The 19,073-nt window shown below is 36.7% G+C and overlaps 1 protein-coding gene across 1 annotated transcript in view; it reads right to left on the reverse strand.

Moving 5' to 3' along the window:
- The window catches only part of LOC581979 (calcium uniporter protein, mitochondrial), a 45,168-nt gene extending 32,631 nt beyond the window's left edge, over positions 1-12,537 (reverse strand). Inside the window, exons 1-2 of the mRNA XM_781956.5 lie at positions 12,388-12,537; positions 8,935-9,001 (exon numbers count right to left, since the gene is read on the reverse strand). Coding sequence (XP_787049.3) covers positions 8,935-9,001; positions 12,388-12,474 — 154 coding nt within the window. The 5' untranslated portion in view covers positions 12,475-12,537. The remainder of the gene's footprint in view (positions 1-8,934; positions 9,002-12,387) is intronic.
- Positions 12,538-19,073: the final 6,536 nt, after the last annotated feature.

A 19,073-nucleotide genomic window follows, 5' to 3' on the forward strand; every position in this document is an offset into this window, starting at 1 on the left:
TAATCATTGTATTATGCACGCATACATGCCAACATTTGAAAATCAGAAATCTGTACAAATTATGCTATTTAAAAAAAAAGAGGAACAATCCTAACTCTCCTATTCAATACTACAGACAAATTTGTACAGGAAGAGGAACACCTGCATTAAAATGATAATTATCTTCTCCCAAAAAGAGGAATGTTCCTCTTTAATCTGAACAGTTGGCATGTATGTGCACGTGATTGTTAGCAAATCAATTTTTTTTTTTTTTTTTAAATCTACATTCGGAGAATCGGAGCACCTCAGGACCAAAAGTGTGTCGGTAACAGAATTACGGCAGAAAAATTGGGTATCTTTTTCAATCATTTTGAAAATAATTTCTCTGAAATCTGCATACCATTAGTTACTGTACAGCTTCATCATTTTACATGTACATTATTAGAGAAATGTATGTATGATGAACTTCATAAGTGCATGATAAGGCTACAAGCAGTCTCTGCTAGCAGAAAATCATCTACCAGTGCGACTCAGTTTGATTACGATTCTCTGGTCGTTGGCCGTTGATTGATATAACATGTTAATCATGAGAAGTCAAGGGCATGAAGACTAATTGCATTCCAATCCATTTCACATCGATCTACGGGTATATCAAAATTGGAACATTCATGTACAGTGTACATGAATGTCATGAGCATGAAGCAAGGTCGTAAATGCTTGCCTATTTATGTATACTACATGTACATAAATGTACAAATTGTAATCAACCATGAACTGTATTATGGGGGGGGGGGGGGGGAGAAAAGGAAAAATACAATCTAATACATTTCATTTACGGGTTTCTCCTGTTTTCCTACATGTACACGTACACGTACTGGTAGATCAGATGTTATTCATTGTGTTATTAGTATTCTGCAAGCACAGGTACATGTAGACTTTGAATTATTAAGTTGATCATATTTTAAGCTGAAGGCCTGCATCCCTGAATATAATAACGTCTGTCTCAGTGAACTGTGCATGAACCTTCCGGTGTCTCAGACAACCCAAATATATATTTCCACACATTTCCAAAAGCTTCCTTTTCCAAATCCGCATCAGAATAATTTCTGCAAAACAGGGTTAATAATTCATTTGTGATTTATGTGTACGTTAACCTGTTGAGCTAGACTTTCAAGCAATCTAAATTGGCAAAACAAAAAATGATGCTGATTTCGATCAAAGCGATTATATTTATTGATATTATATGACAACTATTCCACCCCCCCCCCCCCAAAAAAAAAAAATAATAAATAAATAAATAAATAAATAAATGAATTTAGAGACTTACATTGTAAGCCTGATTCTTTTCAATACATACATGTATAGTTCAATCATAATTTTATGTACAGGACGTCGAAAGCACTGACCAGCGATTAGTGTAAAAATTACTTCTGTTCAAGCTCTTTAAAAAAAAATATTTTGTTTATAAAGTCTTACTTCCTCTTACAGCAATTTCAATATATACATTGTACATATATTTGTTTGCTTTATTTCATTATCATTGTTGTTGTTGGGAAGGGGGGGAGGTAAATAAAGTGTGTGATCGTAATTCTTATTGCTCCCATGAAATTTTCATAATCTCAGACATTCATAAGACACATCAGCCAGGCAAGTTCAAGTTCATTTCATTTAAAAACCACACAAAACATGAGTTAATCTTTTACATGAAAAGAGACTGATGGTACTGTAGTACAATAATCAACATAGAATTTGATAAAATGAATGATTTTTAGGACCCCTTTAGAAGCTAAGCTTGTGAGCGGGGACCCTATAGGCAGGATGAAACTTGTCAACCGTCTAATGTAGACCTGAGATGTTGTGACAGTGTATCACTTTCAGTATCAATACTGCATGTAATATTGTCACTGTTTCTTCAGACTAGCCTGCCAAAGACACACAGAGCGTGCAGGGGCTATGAAGCATAGCTGCTTGTTTTTCGGCTCTGCCGCTCTTTAGTCTAGAGATGTGTGAATGTGTCTAGTGTTACACCTTATTTAATATCAATCATATATCAAAGACGCATGGTCATGGTCATAGACGAATAGCCAATCTATAGCCAATTTACCATTTGCTGATTAAAGTGATTACAGTGTGCGTGTCCAGTACCTCACTGCATAATTATCAATCGTATCAAACACACATCCATAGAATTGCCAATTTGTCATTTACTTAAAGTGACAGTGTACATGTAAAACTGTGTATTAGTATTACACCTTGCTGCATCATCAATCATGTCAAAGACGCTTGGTCATATAATTACCAATTTGTCATTTCCTTATTAAAGTGATTACATGTAAAACTATAACTGTGTTATCATCTACTCTGACTACTCTGAGCCAGAAGAGTATGTTATAGCTACATGTTGTATGTATATGACCCTTGACAGACATCATCATTTATCAGACTCTCCTAAAACTATACACCAATCTGATCTATACATACTGTACATGTACATACAGTACATTGTGTGCTTCTAGCAACACTCGGATATACCAGAGAGGTAATTTCCCTTTGAAAAAGAAAAGAAAATAATTCAGTCTGCTGGCTACTGTACATGTATGTACTGTAATGTACTGTACAAATGTACATGTAGAATCCCCCAGGTAATTATAATCTGTAATGCAATGGACTATGAAATTATTATTCTCAGTTCGTGCATCAACATATCATCCCCCAAGATTTTATTTACACTTTAAACCCATCAAAGACAATTTCCTTTTCAAAGGCATTTCCTACATGTACATCTATGGCTTTGATGCCAAGTACATGTAACATGATTGATTCCAAGTCAGCGTATTTTCAATTGATGTTTTCATGTATGGCTAAAGAGAACGTTGAGTTCTGGCCATGAGATAACATCGTGCAAGAGACTAAAGCAATAGAACGGTTTAATAGCATTTTATGCATACTTTTTTTAAACAAAGGTTGTTCTTGACAACCTGAAAACTTGCCTGACATAGCAATAAATAATGTATGCAGGAATTCCTAGGACTGTATAACAGGTTTAAATGGAATAACTCGTCCCTAGGTCGCCAGGAAAGAAACATCCATAAATTTGTGAATATTCCGGTCTATTGGGAATGATCGAGTCAAGAATTGTTATATATTTTATTCATTGGGATGATCAAAATGAAAAGTCAGTCTTGGTGAAGATCAAATGAATGCACATACAGTGTACATGTAGAAATCACAGGCATCTATGGGACTACACAGTTCGCATGATGCTGTGTACATGTACAGGTGTATACTTTAATACTGTCATGGATACACCTGTATATAGCGCACATCTCCACCAAGTGAGTGCTCAAGGCTCTCCAATATCACCTGACTCTGCTAGGCTATCGATTCTGGTGCTCACAGCATTCATGGAACATTCCTACAGGTACCCATTAAATACCTGTGGCAAATGTAGATGTTGCCAATAAAAGGAATTTAATACAGATTTATTTTAAAGGTAAAGACCAGTATTGGAAACGCCCCAATTTCAAAAAATGAAATGGAAGCTCTCATTACCAATCATGTGAAAGAATATGTTTTGACCGCCTACTAATTCATATATTTGGTAAATTTGTTTCTCTCATGGTTTGTGAGAGATATAGGGTAGTCCCATATACATCTTTCTGTGTATAGTGCTTGTAACTTTACGAAGAATGGGCCAAATTTCTTATCATTTTGATGATTCCAGAACCTTGCAGATGCTACATGTAGATGCTAGATGATCAACCTTTTCTGATCGATTCCACGTTTCTTTCACAATGCAACCGCTTGACCATAACTGGTCTTTACCTTTAAAGGTGAAGGGCAAGAGTGGTGACACTGCCCCCATTCCTTCCCTGCTTCAATAGTGAAACAGCACCTTGTTTTTATTTACACTGTACATGTACGTACGATGTACAATGTACATGTATATACATGTTTTGTATAAGAATACACAGCAGACCTGTGTACAGATCTATAGTAAACAAGGCCAAATAACAAAAATAACGTGTTTCTCGTCTGGACTTTAAAAAAAAAAGAGAAGGCAGGGCATTACTATTTATTATTTTGCCATTTTTTCCCCAAGACGGCTGCCATGCTAATTACATGTATAGCTGGCCAAGCCTACTTTTCACAGATGTTGTGCTATGTATGTGAGTATGCTGATGCACTGTTATGATTGGTATCACTTTACAAGCGATTTAAACAAAGTGTATATCACAGGTTTTTTTTTTTTTTTTGGGGGGGGGTGGGCTTTTTTTCTGAATAGTAAATACATGTAGTATTAAAAAAAAGAGGCAGCAGCCAAAATGGAGGCGGGGGGGGGGGGGGGGACACTTCATTTTTATTTATTTGGCCTAACAGTCTGGAGAAAAAAAAGTCAACTACTGAAAATACAAATTAGCCTCTCCCGTACCAATTAATATATCCTGTGCTCTTCAAATGACATAATTACAGTAGAGAGTACCTACAGAGGACTTGACATCATACAAGTAGGCCAACTTATTAAACTCTCAATCTCTCATACAACTTGAAATGCCATTTCTAATTGTGCAGAGCAGTGTACAACGTAGGGCCTACATGTACATGTACACTGTAAGTACATGTAGGCCGGTACATACATTATGTTTGTACTAACCCTTTAAATAGTATACAGACAATACAGTTTATTTTCAAGACAAATTTTTGAGATTAAAGTTTTTGACGAACGCTTCTTTTCCATTGCTTATAAACATCAACTTCACAAAGGAAATTGAGGAACCATTTTGTACATTCTATTAAAATAAGTACATTTGTACATGTATCTAGACCTACATACATGTAGCTACAGCTACATGTATACAATAAGTGATTAATTTGATCTGTCTGATCTGCATATCGTATAACCAAACGTAGTACAGGTAAAGTGAAACTTGATATAGCATATATGCACTTTATAAGAAGTGTTTCAAATGAAAACTTTATAAAGATCAAGTAACCCGATCTTGTCTAGACGTTATCATACAAAAAATGCATTTATAACTAGACAGGACGAATTGTGAGCATGCAGTGATGATCGGCTAGCTGTCGTGACCTATGAAACACTAGTTCCTAGACACCATCTTTAAATACGATACCCCTTTTTGTGTGTGTACGTTCATTCTCCTTTATTGTACCTGCCAACCTTCTAAAGCAAAAATTAGGAATCCCTCAAGGCCAAACTAGGAATACAGTCATTTTGTATACATTTTACACAGAAGTTTTCAGAAATGGAGAGGAATCTGGGATTCATAGCAATAGTTTGAGGACCTAAAAGTAGGAATTTATTCCTCCAAAATAGAAATGGTTGACAGCTACATGTACACTGTACAATGATGATGCTTTAGACGTTTCTTTATGCGTTTCTTTATACATGTACGTTTCTTCATACAACTCTAAACGAGCAAAATATGACAAACCATGGATCACGCGTCGCATCCGAGCCCTCATCGAGAATAGGCAACGAGCGTATGATTCCGGGAACTTGGACAGGTTTCGTGCCGTAAGGAATCTAGTCCAGCGAGAGATAGCAAAAAGCAAGGCATCTTTCTACCCTCGGAAGGTTCAAATGTTGAAACAAAGTGAACCTTCCCAATGGCATCGGCAAATTCGTAGCATGGCTGGAGTTACCAAGTCTTCGCTAACCCTTCCACCCTGCCTCGGGCATAACGACTCGCAGAAAGCTGCCAGGGTTAATGAACACTTCGCTAACATCTGTAACCAGCTCCCATCACTGGACTGGACATCTCTACCATCTTATCTTCCACCCTTACCACCACCGATTATTCATGCCCATCAAGTGTATAACGTCTTACGTCGGCTGAATGCATCCAAGGCAGCGGCACCGGGCGATATTCCAATCAAACTTATCAAGGAGTTTGCAATGGAACTCTCGGAACCCCTCTCGGTGATATTCAATGCCATTCTACACACTGGGAACTACCCTTCGAGTTGGAAACGAGCAGTTATCACTCCTATTCCGAAAAACAGCAAGTTTCACAACTATCAGACTTACGGCCCATCTCCATCACTGCAATATTCTCACGCGTGATGGAAACCTTCATCTGTAGATGGGTTACTCACGACCTGTCACCTGTTATTGACCAGAAGCAGTTTGGTAATGTTGCTGGAAGCTCCACGTCACATTACCTCATCAGCCTTCTTGACACGATCGGAAAGAATCTAGACAGACCTGGCCACTGTGCATCTTTGTGCGCGATCGACTTCGCAAAGGCGTTTGATAACGTGAATCACAATGTTGTAATTGGAAAGTTAATCAACTACGGAGTACAACCTGCACTGATTCCAGCGATTTGTAGTTTTTTGAATGAGCGCAAACAGGCAGTTAGAGTTGGTTCGAGCATATCCTGTGATCTGGGAGTTACATGCGGAGTCCCCCAGGGCACAAAATTAGGTCCCGTGATTTTTCTTGTCATGATTAATGATGCGCTGAGTGAATTCAACCACAGATGGAAATATGTGGATGACCTCAGTGTAGTAGAAATCCGCCGAGCGAATGAACCCTCTACTGTCCAACTTCAACTTGATAGTCTTGTCCAGTGGTGTGAGTCGAATGACATGAAGCCCAACCCTACTAAATGTTGCGTCATGAATATCTCGTTCGTAAAGCAAGTGCAGTTTCCTAAGCTCCAAGTCGCTGATACCAGCTTATCTGTGGTCGACCACCTCACGCTACTTGGTGTCCATCTTCAAGCCGACTTAAAGTGGGACACCAATGTTTCAGCGATTGTTTCGAAGGCTAGCAGACGTCTCTACATTGTATATCGCCTCAGAAAATGTAGACTTCCGACCTCTGATTTGGTTGCTATTTATGCTATGTACATCAGACCTGTACTTGAATACGCATCACCTGTCTGGTCCTCGTCACTGACCACTGCTCAATCCAATGACATTGAACGTGTGCAGAAAAGAGTCTGTCGAGTCATCCTTGGTGGGTATGACTCCTACCGCGGTGCTTTGGATCACCTCCGTCTTGATTCTCTCCACTCACGACGAGAAGGTCTTCTCCTCTCTTTTGCACGTGACCTTCTCACGTCAGCTCGCCATCGTGACTTTCTTCCAAAGTCCCGACGATCACTGTCTGGAAGGCAGTTACGGAACTCACATCTTCTCCATGAACCAAAATGCAGGACCACAAGATATTACAATTCTAGTATCCCATCAATTGTTCGTTTACTAAATAAGAATCCCGACCTCCTCATTTAGGTCTAGCTATTTAATCCTGAACCTCTATCTGAATTTGTATCTAGTTTTATGAATATAGTTGTGATAAATATGATTTTAATAAATAGAACTTTGATAAAATGCATTTTTTAAGAATTTGATTTTGTGAAAAGAAATGTAATTTTTAGAGATATAATTTAGTTAAATGCAATTTTTATCCGATAAATTATTATAAAAGATATTTTCATTGCCAATCTATGCAACTCAAAAGAACAATGTATATTATCTGACTTTTTAAATTCAACTTTGATAAATGCAAGTTGATCAATGCAATAATTATTAATGTTATTTTAATAAATTTAATTTAATAAATGTAATTTTATGTTTTCAAGCCGGGTTTTACATCACGTATTCATGAAGATGATACATAACAATATTTAATAATTGTATTTTATCGAATTATTTTGTATATATACTTCATGTAAATGTTACAGTTTAATCATTTAATTTCAATTTTTTAATGATCGATAATAATTTTTCTCTTAATACATTATCAAAATGTCCTGCTCCGACTCTCAAACTGTATACCTGATCTTACACCCTTTGAATTTCTATTTATTTCATATCCAAGTATGCAAACCGAACTCAATATTATTATTGTTTTCATTATCTATGATTTATTTACTATGTACTGTTTATATCTGGATTCATTTAAAAGTGTTTAAGCATATAATTATATTTTTTATGTCTATGGAATTATTTTTACCTTGTAAATTCACTTGTATCAGCCTCCAGCTGTATTGTTGAATATTCGAATAAAACCTTATCAAATCAAATCAATCAAACTTCCTTCAGCCTTACATGCTACATATCAACAAAGTGCAACACTAAATCTTGGTAATTTGTATTTATGGGTACCCAGCAGAAAGAACTTCCTCAAATGCTTGAGTGCCTGATAATTGAATGCTTGAGTACCCAATAATTGAACCCCGTCTTATTAAAGCAGCTTGGATAATATTACAAAAGTACATGTGGTACCGGTTTATTCGTAGAATATGATTGTATAGACTGAGGTTTTCTTCGACAGAATCTTATTCCTTTTGCATCTCATCCTAAGTCATTTTAAGCTACCTGTGCTTTGAAATATTTGTTCATACAGCATGTACAGTTGTATACATGTATTTTCACCTTTTTAGTTTTTATGTCATTGTAAATTTATGCTAAGTTATATGTATCGGTATGATCATTGTACTATACACTGTGGCCCAAATTCACAAAAGAGGTTTGTCAATAAACCAAGGTTTGTCGATAAACCAAGGTTTGTAAAAACGCATATGACGTACATAAACCTAGGTTTGTCAACAAACCTCCTTTGTGAATTCGGGCCTGTGAGTTTAAAGATTGAAATAAATCAACCATGGTAGTCTGGACTTTTAAGATTTTTGCCTGACTATTATCTGTATAATTTATGTTGTAGAATTGAAACCTGTTCTTTTTTACACAATAATTTTGACGACCCAAACTGCTTGGAGTACAGGTACATGTACTGTACATACAGTGTAGAATATGTGTAGACTCCTCTGAATTCATGCTTGAGTCAGAGGAATCGTTTGCCACAAATCTTCTTCAAAATTGTACAATTCTACAAATTCACTTCCAGAATTCAACCATGGCCCTTCGTGTTTAGAGGTCCTTGACTCCGCAAATATATTTTACCACCTTCGACGTGAAACTCACCTGCTCCGTTGAGTGAAGAATACATGAGTGCACTCTGTCTCCATGCTGGGCATATCACACTTGCATCCTGTTTAGGACAAGGTCAGACAATAATGAATTAAGGTCAAAATTATCATACTGTCCACAACAAGAATAACCTTTGTTTTTTAAAAGGTTAATTCAGGTTAGAGCTGGATATGGGAGGGAAAACAATATCATTAAGGTAACGAATGGAAGTGATCTTTTCTTTTTCAGTTTAGGTTTTTTCAATATATTTATGTCTACAAATGTACGTCCGATTTCAGAGTCACACTAATCAGGTATCAACATGAAAATATTGGTTTGATATTGCAGTCACTTTCATTCCCGAACTACAGGTACACAAACAATTCTTCAAAAATACTATACATGTACAATGTACATTATGTGTAATAAATAATCATCAACATGATGATGACAAATTGTGCAAAGGAGCTGCAACTACATGTACCAGTATGTAATGTGCAAATGTGGAAATAATCGTAATATTACATTTTAATAATCAAGATAATGCCTGTTGAGAGCCATAAGCCTGAAAGGACAGTGCATTAACTGATTTGTTTCTCTCATTTTCCTGCTTTTATCAGGCAGGACTTCCCCTTTAAGATCCTTCTGATTCTCAGTGGAGCAGATGATGTTTGCATGCTGTTCACTGTCCAGGTGGCTTAACTGTTTTGTAAAAAGTTATTACACTTAATGGGATAATTGGAAAAGATGGCTTCTTGATACATGTAGATGGGCAAATTGTCTATTTTTACTGATTAAGAGAAGAGAAATAGTTGCTGATCTAATTGAAAGAGACAAGTATGTGGTTGATCAAATTAGCGATGAGATCTGGTCTGCGGGGCACTACACATTCTAACCACATGACTAATCACTTCAGTTTAATGCTACAAGCATCATTACGTGTAGATGGGCTGTCCCCAGCAGAAGCCATAAGGTCACAGCGTGATGTAGGATGTCAATGAAATGGGGAGTGATGAGCAAGTTAGCTCTGGAAAACTCTAAGATACATGTTGCTCTAGCAATCTCAAAAAAGGGTCTTGCGATCTACCCCCTAAATGCACAAGTTAAAAAAAATATAGATAATAATTAAAAGAAACCAAATTGATGAATGGGAATTTATTTTCTACATCTCCAGTAAAGAAAAAAAAAAAACATCCAAAGTACGATTTGCAAGGTATAATAGAAATGGGGGGAAATAGTGCATAAAAACAATGATACATATTGGGTCATTAACCACAATGGAGATTGGAGAAGCACTAGACCAAGAAAAGTTGAATCTCGGCTCTTCTTCCTGATTTATATTAAATATTCCAGCACTATTTTCTCCAATTTGTGTTAATGTGCACTACATGTTCATGTACATGAAGCATTGTTTTTGTTATTCTTCCCCGATCCGCAATACCCAGAAACCTGCAAGACATAAAACTTTGCAAATTTATAAAAAATAGAGTGATTTCTTGGCAAGAAACTTCTGCAAATTTGCCAAAATACAGTGTTGTCAGACAATGTCAGTTTGTCAGGAGAGTTGTCATGAATCTGAAGTGCTGAACCAATCACAAAATTCAAGATCATTTCATGATCATGAAATTTGCTGGTTTTATAATTCAACTTCATGAGATGTTCATTAATTAATGACTATGAAGATGTGTATCATTGGGCTTGTTTCTCAAAACCAACGACAGGACAGACATACAGTAACTTTATCCGCCAACTATTAAAGATGTCTCTGATCTTCCTAAACCATTTCACAAAGAGCTTTAACTAGCTAGACATCTCATGAAAGCTATACTATCAGGGAGAAAAGGAGCCCATGACATAGCCTTAGTCGCAATTCCACCAAAAAAAAATTTAAAAAAGTAATTTTAGGAAAACTGCAATTATTTCAACGAAGTAGGAAAAAAAAAAGATTGAAAATAGTACCACGAAGTAAGAGATGTACAGTGTGTAAATACTTCAAAATTTGTGTAGATTATACTATAGAATTAATTGTGAATCATAATTATGAGTATTTCATTTCATACATGTAACCAGTGATTTAGTTTTGTTTTTTGTGTGAGGACGGTCGGAAGTTGGGCGGAGTTAGAACGGCAACGGCAGCAGCCCTGCCCCGGAGCCCGTCCAGCGAGTCAGCTTTACTTGCCCAGCTCTTGCCCCGTCTGTCTGCGGCTCGGCGATCTTGCTTTGGTGGACGTGGGCGAGGCATTGAAACATGAATTGTTGTTGTTTTATTTTTGTTATGCTTTTGTCATTAATTGTGAATATTTATGCAAAGTGATGCTGGTGATGCTAGGGACGGTTTCTCGAAACTGTCATAATATTAACAACTCCATTGTCATATTATTAACTCTTTAGACTTTACTTGACTTCTTTATAAAACTAAATCAGTGTTAAAAATATAGAAAGCCACTTGTCCGCTACGTACATGTACATCAGTTTCATGAAGCCCTTTAGACTAAGATCAAGGACAACATCCTGACTAAGGAGTTATGACGCTTCCGACATTGTCATATCTCTGTCATCATTTTTAAGTCGATGGTCAGTGCCAGCTCATGTCATTTAATATTAAAGGACAAGAAATCCTCCAGGAGTCCAGCTATGATGATGATCTTTCGGCGCTTGTTCAGGAACCTATAAAAAATTTGACCCACAACTCCCGCGTGGAGATACGATATCCTACTAAACATATCCAAAATGAAGTAAATATTCATTAAATGTCCAAATAAAGATCATGAGTTAAAATTCTGTGTGAAGGTACTGTAGTAATGTCTCAGATCCTCATTACGGTAGATAACTTCGCACAGGCGCGGACCTGCCTGCAACCCACCATCGGTATGCATTGTGCAGCGCTTTGCTGTGAAACCTGTGAAAAAGTGTATAGTCTAGGCCTACTAATATCAATGTTTTTCCGAAACATACTCCAAAAATATCAAGAAAATTGACACGAAACAGGTAATAAACAATACAACTTTTAACTCATTGAGATTGACTTTTCTAATCTTAATGTTATATGAGTAACAAGTAAAGTCTAAAGAGTTATTAAGAGTTAATAATATGACAATGGAGTTGTTATTAATATTATGACAGTTTCGAGAAACAGTGCCTAGCATCACCAGCATCACTTTGCATAAATATTCACAATTTAATGACAAAAGCATAACAAAATAAGACAACAACAATTTATGTTTCAATGCCTCGCCCACGTCCACCAAAGCAAGATCGCCGAGCGCGAGTCGCAGACAGACGACGGGGCCGGAGCCCGGCAAGATAAGCTGGCTCGCTGGACGCAGCCGCTCTGGGGCAGGGCTAGAGCCGCTGCCGCCGTTGCCGCTCCCACTCCGCCCAACTTCCGACCGACCACACAAAGGGCCTATTTTTTACGTTGATACTGCTTATCAACAGGCATCAATAATTAGTAAACATTATAAATACCTTCTGTGATCCAAATTCCTTTCCTCTGAGTAAAATCCCTCTCTGATGCTGACATAATTGCACTCGAATTAAACTTCTGAACGCCATTTCTCTGACACAATTTTGGTCGCGTCGTCGGAGCCTTGCCAAAATATCAGATGTTGTTGTTGTTCGTTTGGTATTATAATGGCTATTAGTCAAATTTGACTATTGTTGCCAATTTCATCGCATCACAATTTAATGACAAAAGCATAACCTAATTATGGTGTCGCCGAAAAGTCAGATAAAGAATGAAAAACTTTTATAAGTTTCGAGTTTTATATATCTTCATGAAATAATAGACTAGAGTATTTAATCATAACAGTACAATGTAGAATGAAGAAAGACGAGGAGACCTTGGTTGAAGCATTAGATTCATGGTTGAAGCCACAGATTTTTTAACCCTAAAAGTGGTGTTTATACAATTAATAAAAAATACAAAAAACAAACAAAAAACGTAAAATTATATGAAATGATAATTTTGAAATTAACTTGCTGTAAATCAATAGACCGATTTGCTATTCCCGTTTAGAAATTATCAGAACTGCATATTCCGAGATTTTCATGGTCGCAGCTACCATGGAATGACCTAAGGTGCTATTTGAAATATTTGAAAATTACCGGGAGCACCAGTAAATTTTGGATTATTCAATTTCTCGAAAGCAGAAGTGTTTTAGAGGGAAATTTTTTTTAGTGCTTATAATACATCCACAGAGACATCCAAATATATCAAAAAATTAATAATTACTATCCATTCAATTTTCAAAATTTCCCAAAACTTTGCATTACCCTTTAAAGTAATATGATATTCAATACAGTTTGAATTTTGAAATGTACAAACGATATATTCAGCTTTCTAATGAATAGGTCGGCACTCTATAGATTTCTGTATAGGCCTATTACTGTTTCAACTGAAAACACGACCTAATATACCCTCAGCCCAAACATGTATGACGCCATGTCATGAAAATGCAGAGCCGTCGAGCAATTAACATTCAAAGTTTCAAGTTGCAGGGGAAGGGGAATCCCTCCCCCCCCCCCCCCCCCCCCCGATCCGAGATTCATGTCTGTTTGTCTGCTCTCTATTACAGTTTTCACCCAAATATAATCAAGCCAAATATTTCTAAATAAACGGCGTCCACCTGCTCCTGGATATCATGCTTTTGAAGTCTACCTCCTTCTGCTATATTTTTCATCCTTCCTCTCTATATATCCCCTTCCTTCCCTTTTCTGCATGACTGTAACTTATTTATATTCTTTCTTTCTTACTTTCTTTCACTTCCTCTCTCATTCTTTTCCATATCTACCCGCTTCCTTCCAGGCGCGGATCCAGGATTTCTTAGGGGGGGGGGCCCAAATTTGAAATTATGCGAGCCAAATATTGGTACGTAATAGTGACCAACAGTGACGTAATGCGGGGGGGGGGGTCGGTGCAGGGAGGGGCGATTCCCCCCTCCCTCCTCCGCGAAACGCGGAAGCTTTGACGTTTTATTAAATTATTAGAGAAAGAAGACGATTCGTTGTACCATTATCGAAAATAATTCTCGTCTGAATTTAATTTTTCCCCTTCCTCGTGAAGCGTGGAAGCTTTTACGATTCATTAAATCATTAGAGAAAGAAGACGATTCGTTGTACCGTTCTCGACTCTTAATCCTTGTCTAAATTCAGTCTCCCGCCTCCCCCTCTTGCGCGAAGCGCGGAAGCTTTTACGTTTCATTAAGCCATTAAAGATTCGTATTACCGTTCTCGCCTCTTAATCCTCGTCTAAATTTAGGTCCCCCCCCCCCCCTTCCCGCGCGAAGCGCGGAAGCTTTTAAATTTCCTTAAATCATTAGAGAAAGAAGACGATTCGTTGTACCGTTCTCGAAAATAATTCTCATCGGAATTTAGTTCCCCCTCCATCCCGCGCGAAGCGCGGAAGCTTTTACGTTTCATTAAGCCATTAAAGATTCGTATTACCGTTCTCGCCTCTTAATCCTCGTCTGAATTTGGGTTTCCCCTCCCCCCCCCCCCCCCCCCCCCCCCCCCCCCCCCCTCCCGCGCGAAGCGCGGAAGCTTTTAAATTTCCTTAAATCATTAGAGAAAGAAGACGATTCGTTGTACCGTTTTCGAAAATAATCCTCATCTGAATTTAGATTCTCCCTCCCCCCTCCTCCCGCGCAAAGCGCGGAAGCTTTTAAGTTTCATTAAATCATTAGAAAAACAAGACGATTCGTTGTACAGTTCTCGACTCTTAATCCTCGTCTGAATTCAGTTTTCCCCCTTCTGCGCGAAGCGTGGAAGCTTTTACGATTCATTAAATCATTAGAGAAAGAAGACGATTCGTTGTACCGTTCTCGACTCTTAATCCTTGTCTTAATTCAGTCTCCCCCCTCCCCCTCTTGCGCGAAGCGCGGAAGCTTTGACGCTTCATTAAACTATTAAAGAAAGAAGACGATTCATTGTTCAGTTCTCGACTCTTAATTCTCGTCTAGATTCAGGTTCCCCCCTCTCGCGCGAAGCGCGGAAGCTTTTAATTTTCATTAAATCATTACAGAAAGAAGACGATTCGTTGTACCGTTCTCGAAAATAATCCTCATCGGAATTTAGTTCCCCCTCCACCCCGCGCGAAGCACGGAAGCTTTTACGTTTCATTAAGCCATTTAAGATTCGTATTACCGTTCTCGCCTCTGAATCCTCGTCTGAATTCAGGTTCCCCCCTCCCGCGCGAAGCGCGGAAGCTTTGGCGTTTCATAAGATTATGAGAGAAAGAAGATGATTCGTTGTACCGTTCTCGATTTTTAATCCTTGTCTGAATTCAGTCCCCCCCCCCCCCTCCCCTCCTGCGCGACGCTGTGACGTTTCATTAAATTATTAGAGAAAGAAGCCGATGCGTTGTACCGTTCTCTATACTGTTAATCCTTGTCTGAATTTCAAAGATGTTCTTTGTCTGCTCCTTTTTCTTCCTACGTCCTCTTCCGATTTGGGGGGACCGCCCCCCCCCCCCTCCCCCCCCCCCCCTGGCTACGCGTCTGCGGTTAGATAAACACATTTTGATACTTTGTCTAACCCCGCAAGCGGTCAGATAAGCATTCAGGGGCCCGTCTTAGGGCCCCTGGTGGGGTCGAGGCGGCGGAGCCGGCACTGGAAGCTCAGGGGTTTTAGGCGTTTAATTAAGGTCAGATGAGCATTTTTTTTGTATACCTTATTATTTTGTGACACTGGCAGGTCACTATTTGGCGTGGGGTCCAGGGGGCGGAGCCGCCAAAAATCAGGGATTTGAGGCATTAAATTACCGTCAGATGATCATCTAAGGGCCCGCCGTAGGGCCCTAGGTGGAATCCAGGGGGCAGAGCCCCCGGAGGCTTAGGGGTTTTAGGCATTAATCACGGTCAGATGGGCATATTTTGATGCCTCATTATTTTTTAACACTGGCAGTTAACTATTCTTTCATTCTTGCTCTTATTCTATATTATTTCTCTTTAATATACTTTTTCAAAAAAGTGGGTGTGGGGGGGGGGGGGGGGAGCTCGGTGCTCCCGATCCCCGCCGTACCTCGGGCACTGACATGTAGGAATCTCAAGAATCATATTTCTTGCCTGGCTGTAAATTTAGGAATTTGTCATTTTCCAACAAACACATACAAACGTATAATTTACTAAAAAGTGAGGAAAAATCTCGGAAATTATGTCATATCAGCATTATTTGTAATCCACCGTTGTGGAATTAGAAATAAACCACGTTTGAATTTGATTTCCCCCAAGCCCCCCCCCCCCTCCCCCCCCCCCCCCCATCGGTACGCCAGTATCTCCTCTTTTCCTTTTTTCTTTCCCTTTCCTTCCTTCTCTCTTATTTTTTTGATTGGGGGGAGGGGGGGGGGGGGTCAACAGCCTGGGAGGCAAGGCCCTTTCGCCCCCCCCCCCCGATCTCCTTTTTCCCCCTTTTCTTTTCTTCTTCCTCTTCTCTCTTTCCCTTTCTCTCCTCTTTCCCTTTCCCTTCTTTTCCTTTCTTCTCTCTTTTTTTTTTTTTTTTTTTTTTGCGTGGGGGGGGGGGGGGCCAAGGCCCGCTCGGCCCCCCCCCCCCTGGATCCGCGCCTGCTTCCTTCTCCTCTCTTTTACACCATTTTATCCCTTTCTTCTGATGACATAAGATTGAACTTTTAAGTGTTTAACATTGTGATTAATGTAATATTCGATGAGGTATTCAGTTTAATGATTGATGTATTATAGTTTATTATATTTTATCCCTCTGATGACATAAGATTGAACTTTTAAGTGTTTAACATTGTGATTAATGTAATATTCGATGAGGTATTCAGTTTAATGATTGATGTATTATAGTTTATTATATTTTATCCCTCTGATGACATAAGATTGAACTTTTAAGTGTTTAACATTGTGATTAATGTAATATTCGATGAGGTATTCAGTTTAATGATTGATGTATTATAGATTATTATATTTTATCCCTCTGATGACATAAGATTGAACTTTTAAGTGTTTAACATTGTGATTAATGTAATATTCGATGAGGTATTCAGTTTAATGATTGATGTATTATAGTTTATTATATTTTATCCCTCTGATGACATACGATTGAACTTTTAAGTGTTTAACATTGTGATTAATGTAATATTCGATGAGGTATTCAGTTTAATGATTGATGTATTATAGTTTATTATATTTTATCCCTCTGATGACATAAGATTGAACTTTTAAGTGCTTAACATTGTGATTAATGTAATATTCGATGAGGTATTCAGTTTAATGATTGATGTATTATAGTTTATTATATTTTATCCCTCTGATGACATAAGATTGAACTTTTAAGTGTTTAACATTGTGATTAATGTAATATTCGATGAGGTATTCAGTTTAATGATTGATGTATTATAGTTTATTATATTTTATCCCTCTGATGACATAAGATTGAACTTTTAAGTGTTTAACATTGTGATTAATGTAATATTCGATGAGGTATTCAGTTTAATGATTGATGTATTATAGTTTATTATATTTTATCCCTCTGATGACATAAGATTGAACTTTTAAGTGTTTAACATTGTGATTAATGTAATATTCGATGAGGTATTCAGTTTAATGATTGATGTATTATAGTTTATTATATTTTATCCCTCTGATGACATAAGATTGAACTTTTAAGTGTTTAACATTGTGATTAATGTAATATTCGATGAGGTATTCAGTTTAATGATTGATGTATTATAGTTTATTATATTTTATCCCTCTGATGACATAAGATTGAACTTTTAAGTGTTTAACATTGTGATTAATGTAATATTCGATGAGGTATTCAGTTTAATGATTGATGTATTATAGTTTATTATATTTTATCCCTTTGATGACATAAGATTGAACTTTTAAGTGTTTAACATTGTGATTAATGTAATATTCGATGAGGTATTCAGTTTAATGATTGATGTATTATAGTTTATTATATTTTATCCCTCTGATGACATAAGATTGAACTTTTAAGTGTTTAACATTGTGATTAATGTAATATTCGATGAAGTATTCAGTTTAATGATTGATGTATTATAGTTTATTATATTTTATCCCTTTGATGACATAAGATTGAACTTTTAAGTGTTTAACATTGTGATTAATGTAATATTCGATGAGGTATTCAGTTTAATGATTGATGTATTATAGTTTATTATATTTTATCCCTTTGATGACATAAGATTGAACTTTTAAGTGTTTAACATTGTGATTAATGTAATATTCGATGAGGTATTCAGTTTAATGATTGATGTATTATAGTTTATTATATTTTATCCCTTTGATGACATAAGATTGAACTTTTAAGTGTTTAACATTGTGATTAATGTAATATTCGATGAGGTATTCAGTTTAATGATTGATGTATTATAGTTTATTATATTTTATCCCTTTGATGACATAAGATTGAACTTTTAAGTGTTTAACATTGTGATTAATGTAATATTCGATGAGGTATTCAGTTTAATGATTGATGTATTATAGTTTATTATATTTTATCCCTTTGATGACATAAGATTGAACTTTTAAGTGTTTAACATTGTGATTAATGTAATATTCGATGAGGTATTCAGTTTAATGATTGATGTATTATAGTTTATTATATTTTATCCCTTTGATGACATAAGATTGAACTTTTAAGTGTTTAACATTGTGATTAATGTAATATTCGATGAGGTATTCAGTTTAATGATTGATGTATTATAGTTTATTATATTTTATCCCTCTGATGACATAAGATTGAACTTTTAAGTGTTTAACATTGTGATTAATGTAATATTCGATGAGGTAAATGATTGATGTATTATAGTTTATTATATTTTATCCCTCTGATGACATAAGATTGAACTTTTAAGTGTTTAACATTGTGATTAATGTAATATTCGATGAGGTATTCAGTTTAATGATTGATGTATTATAGTTTATTATATTTTATCCCTCTGATGACATAAGATTGAACTTTTAAGTGTTTAACATTGTGATTAATGTAATATTCGATGAGGTATTCAGTTTAATGATTGATGTATTATAGTTTATTATATTTTATCCCTTTGATGACATAAGATTGAACTTTTAAGTGTTTAACATTGTGATTAATGTAATATTCGATGAGGTATTCAGTTTAATGATTGATGTTTTATAGTTTATTATATTTTATCCCTCTGATGA

Source organism: Strongylocentrotus purpuratus, unplaced genomic scaffold (assembly GCF_000002235.5).
Source record: "Strongylocentrotus purpuratus isolate Spur 01 unplaced genomic scaffold, Spur_5.0 spur5_scaffold_10, whole genome shotgun sequence".
NCBI lineage: Eukaryota > Metazoa > Echinodermata > Echinoidea > Camarodonta > Strongylocentrotidae > Strongylocentrotus > Strongylocentrotus purpuratus.